This window comes from Chlorocebus sabaeus, chromosome 18, assembly GCF_047675955.1.
Source record: "Chlorocebus sabaeus isolate Y175 chromosome 18, mChlSab1.0.hap1, whole genome shotgun sequence".
NCBI classification, from domain to species: Eukaryota; Metazoa; Chordata; class Mammalia; order Primates; family Cercopithecidae; genus Chlorocebus; species Chlorocebus sabaeus.
This window is the reverse complement of record NC_132921.1, coordinates 11899153-11903776: the sequence shown is the minus strand read 5'-3', so window position 1 is coordinate 11903776 and position 4624 is coordinate 11899153. Positions and strand designations below refer to the sequence as shown.

The 4624-nt window shown below is 35.8% G+C and overlaps 1 protein-coding gene across 1 annotated transcript; it reads right to left on the bottom strand.

Annotated features, from left to right (window-relative positions):
- Positions 1–795: 795 nt before the first annotated feature.
- On the bottom strand, positions 796–4251 carry LOC103244129 (cytochrome c oxidase subunit NDUFA4). The gene is made up of 3 exons (XM_073006219.1): positions 4211–4251; positions 2867–2897; positions 796–1252 (listed from the first exon to the last, which is right to left on the bottom strand). Exons 1-3 carry the CDS (start codon positions 4249–4251, stop codon positions 986–988), a joined length of 339 nt encoding a protein of 112 aa, XP_072862320.1. The 3' UTR covers positions 796–985.
- Positions 4252–4624: the final 373 nt, after the last annotated feature.

The following is a 4624-nucleotide window of genomic DNA, read 5'->3' as shown; positions in this document are numbered from 1 at the left end:
ATATAATATCACCGTGATACCTACAATAGTTACTATCTGTGCTGTTACTTAAAAAAAAAAAGCCTATCCCTTTTCCTTTCCTAAATCAATATAGTGTATATAAGGGGAACAAGAACAGCAAAAAGAACTAAGGTTGAATTATAATGCATTGCTGTATCCATCAAAATTTTTACAAGAATAATTTCATTTATAATTTATATTGGTTTGTAAAATTCACATTCCTACTGCAGGCTGAACATTTGTCTCTATGTGACAAGCCACTTATCAATGTATTTTAGGTTTCCTTTGATTATGAAGTTTTTGGATATGTGTTGTCAAAAGTGGGGTTCTAATGCTTAAAATATATGTACTATTTGTCATTTTATCCCCCACATTGCCTTTTTTAATACACTGAAGACTTGGAATTTTATTTCAGGTGTACCTTGTGAACAATATCCTACTTTAGGAAAATGATATAAGGGTCTATTCTAAAATAATAAATGATCTACTATTTTAAATTTCCTAAAGTTGCTGAAAACTGGTCCTGAGAAAATATAGAAAGTTAGAAAATACATACTAACCTTGACTAGCCATTAATGGGATTCCCTACAAACCTGTTCTCAATAGATTATCATGACATATAGGAAGAAGGGTTTGATAAAGTAATACAAGATGCCCCAACACATTCTTTCTTACTCGAGTTTAAGAGTCAAAAAGAGAATTCTATGGAAAAAGCTAAAACTGATTTATACACAGGGGAGAGGAAGAATGTGCCAGGCTGGGTATTTATAAACATGTAGTTGCTTGGTTTGAACTTTTTTTTTTTTTTTTTCAAGTTTCAGTTATTTATTAATCAGTGGAATCTCCAATAGAGATTACAATAGAGATCTCCAACATGATTTCATGCATTTAGAGGAGAAATATTTCCTGGTTAAGTGGAAAATTGTGCGGATGTGGCTTCTGGAAGACCTTCATTCTAAAGCAGCGTTATAGTGAAACATTTTATTTACAAATCTGGACGTTCCTTCTTCAGTTTGCTGTAATCCACATTCACTGAGTAGAACTTGTATTGATCATTGGGACCCAGTTTGTTCCAGGACTCTGGGTTATTTCTGTCCCAACAAACATCTGGATTGAACAATGCCAGACGCAAGAGATACAGTGTTGCTCCAGTAGCTCCAGTTCCAAGAAATACAAAGAGGGGGATCAAGCTCGGATGCTTCTTGGCCTGACCGAAGATCTGGCGGAGCGTGTTTGCGGCAGAGGCCTCCAACTGGAAAGGAGAGAACCTGTCTAGCCACCAGACCCTGAGCTAAGTAGTATCTGCAATGCGACAGTGCGGACTTCCAAAGTCACTCAGTACCTCCTACCTCGGTTTGAACTTTTAATGAGGTTTTTCTGAGAAGAGAAAGACAAATAAATGAAGTAAAGTAGGCAAGAGCAAATTTCAAGACATTCGATTATTATTAAATATAAATAAGAAAGAGAGACCCAGAAAGGAAAAGTGATGTGGAATCATGTGTTCTTCCGTGACGGGGTACATCTCGTATCTGGGGACACACAGACAGGTTTTCAACAGTAGAAAAGATCTGATTGCGGAAGAAAACGCTCAGAACTATATACGTTCATGAATTTTCTCCAGCAGCACTCAGTCCAGAACTGCTATGTCTTAACAAAGCCTGTGTACTCAGTGTTTACCATTTTCTTCCTCAGGTTTATCTAGTAACGATTTCATAATTATTTCTAATATATATCAGAAGATTAATTTTAATTAGCCAGTTTGTATGTTCTGAAATTTGCCTTCTATGAAGTTGTATTTATTAGTTATTTATTCCATTTTTAGACCTTATTAAAAATCAGAAATGTGGCCCATTTTAATTGTTTTCTATGATCCTTTGGAAGTTTGAAAGTATTTCTCATTTTATTAAATGAAAGGGATGTAAATAGAGAAAGTAATAAACTCATTTAAATGATTCTTTCTAGTGTTTCAACAACCTGGTCTTCGATCACATTGTACCTAACTTTAATCTGCCCTTTGTAAATTTGAGGTAATTGCACCTTTTCCAGGAGACAGAAGCTACATGGATGTTATTGGTTGTGTCCCCAGCAAATAATGGCTTTTTTTGTTATGTAGAGGAGAGATACACGATTTTTTTTTATTTCCTGTTAACTTTTCCTAAATTTCATATCATTAGTTAAGCTTTGAAAAAATAGCTTGGAATCTCTGTGCCTTACTCTTACATGTATCCATTACTCCTTCTTCCAGTACTCAATCTTCCAGTATATTACTTAGTCTGCCAGTATATTACTCAGTCTTCCAGTATATTACTCAATCTTCCAGTATACTACTCAAGCTTTTAAAAAATTATAGAATCCCTTGTGTGGACTCATTGGGCTTTTCATATTCATCTCACTTTCATTCATTACAGAGATTAATTTTGTTTGTATTTTCTGAATTTTGCTTTTTATTGTATTTGCAGTTATATCTTCTGACCCTTTATTCAGTTTTAAACTGAACCATAGAGTTATTCTCATTGGTTATCTGAAGTTTTTGATACCTATTTTTCTAAATTTAAGCAAAATGTCTGACTAGACCTTGTGTTTTCTTTCTAAATTTTCATCAAATAATCATCAGCCACCGTGTGTGATTTTCTTCTTTGGGATTGAAGCATTTACGATTCTTAGAGCCTGTGTTTTCCTGTGTATGCTCCTTGTTGCTTGTTCTCAGGTCTGTACTCAAGTACACATGCTTGCCTGTGGGGCTGCTAGTGTACATGGGCTGTTAGTGCACACTCTCTCTTCTTTTTGTTCTTTGCCATATTGCCCCATTCACTTGTGACGCTTACATTGCCTGATGATCCAAGTAAAGTTAGTCAGGTTTGCTTACCACAGGCTTTCTAAGAGCTTTTGATGTCTTCCTGTGCAAAAGGGAGACAGCACATGTCAGAGCATTTCCAAATGAATCTGAAGGGTAGTTCTCTCTGAGAGAAGCAGGTTAGCTATTAGTGTTTGCCAAATTCCACTCTGAGAAAAGTGGATCTAGGTGTTTTTCTGGAGTAATTCCTCTCCTAAAGCTAATCATGGCAGATTTGCTGAAATCTAAAAAGTGATCATTTAGAAAGGTTCCATTTTGGGGTCATCTTTCAGGAGCTACGTTTCATTCTTCATTATTGTGGTTTCTAAATTTTCTATGAAGTTTTTACATTAATTTTATAATTACCAAAAAACCTTGCTTTATGAACATCAAAATAACATTAGTATAAGGAAACATTTCTCTATGATGTCTTTTTCTTTGTACTTAGGATAACTTCATTATTTTCACTAAGTGTGGCAACGCATTCCTAAAGGACAGCCCTCCTTCTACCAGGAGAATGTTGCATTTATACGATAAAAAATGGTGATGACTTCCACAACCCATCAACTCAACTCTACAAAATGCAACTTCAGAAATTATATAACAGATCTTAATTACTTTAGAAGCCTCACTTCTTCCAGAAAACAGAAAATGAATCTGGTCACTTCAGGGTAATACACAATGAATTCATGAATTTTCTTTTCTTTTTTTAAAGTTACTGAAAGTTTAGTTATGCCAACTAGAATTTTCTCCACAATCACTCCCTTCTCAGAATTGATCCCAAGCTTCATGAGGTGGGAAAACTTAACCAATGGTTTTGAATTGCTCTGTATGTCTGCTGAGTTGTAAATTCCTGCCTTCTGAAATTTCTCTGGGACTATATTCATGTGGTTCTTGCCACCAGGATTAGGTCAGCCTCTTCTGCAAACCCACCCTCACTGTACACATTAAGTCGAGTTCCACTCTTTTGATTTTTAGGAATCGATAGGTTAGTGCTTTAGCAACCATATAATCATAAATACTCACAATCTGTTTTTATTCATGTTTATTTTAAACTGAGAGACAACAGTGTGTGTACTTACAGAGTACAACATGAAGTTTTGAAGTGCTTAGACATTGTAGAATAGTTAAATATAGCTAATTAGAATATACATTACTTAACATATTTTTATGAGAATATCACACTCTGTTCCTGAAACCTAATGGAAGAATATTCTTTTTCTTCATATTTGCTTTATTACTAGTCCCCATTCCTTCCTATGACCATCTCTCTGCACATGGTGTCTTCTGAGAATTATATTGTGTCTGGTTCTCATCATTGCTTTTAGGGATAAACGCTCTTGATTATTGTTTAGGAACTCCCAGATTACCACTTACTGTGTGCCAACACTTTTCCCATTGACAGGGGTGTGACCCATTAGTTCTATCTTTTCTCCTTTGATTTCTGCATCCTATATTTAAAGCCATGAACTCATTGGGAAATTGACTATAGAGACCATAGCCAGATCTTATAGGACAATAGATCTCTGACACACAGCCTCTGTAGCCAGCCTAGGAAGCCAAACAAGACCTCTGTGACAATCAGCTCCAAATTAGCCACCAGGGCTTGAGCAAAACCGGCTAACTTCCCTTGTTGTTGCCCCCATTTCCAACTTAGCATCGGAGAAAACAAAACACACAACTCTAAACAGTCACATAATTTGGCCGGCTCCTGTTAGATAGCCCATCTCCAGCTTCCCCATGCCAACATCTTGGAATCAGGGAATGCTTAAAGCCTTCACTTTTTGTTAT

Bases quoted from the DNA above. Each gene is read 5' to 3' on its own strand.
- LOC103244129 (XM_073006219.1), bottom strand. From the start codon at position 4,251: ATGGGTCACACCCCTGTCAATGGGAAAAGTGTTGGCACACA. The intron at 2,898-4,210 runs GTAAGTGGTAAT...CCTTTTGCACAG, and splicing joins GGGAAAAGTGTTGGCACACA to GAAGACATCAAAAGCTCTTA. The intron at 1,253-2,866 runs GTAAGCAAACCT...TCTCCTTTCCAG, and splicing joins AAGCTCTTAGAAAGCCTGTG to TTGGAGGCCTCTGCCGCAAA.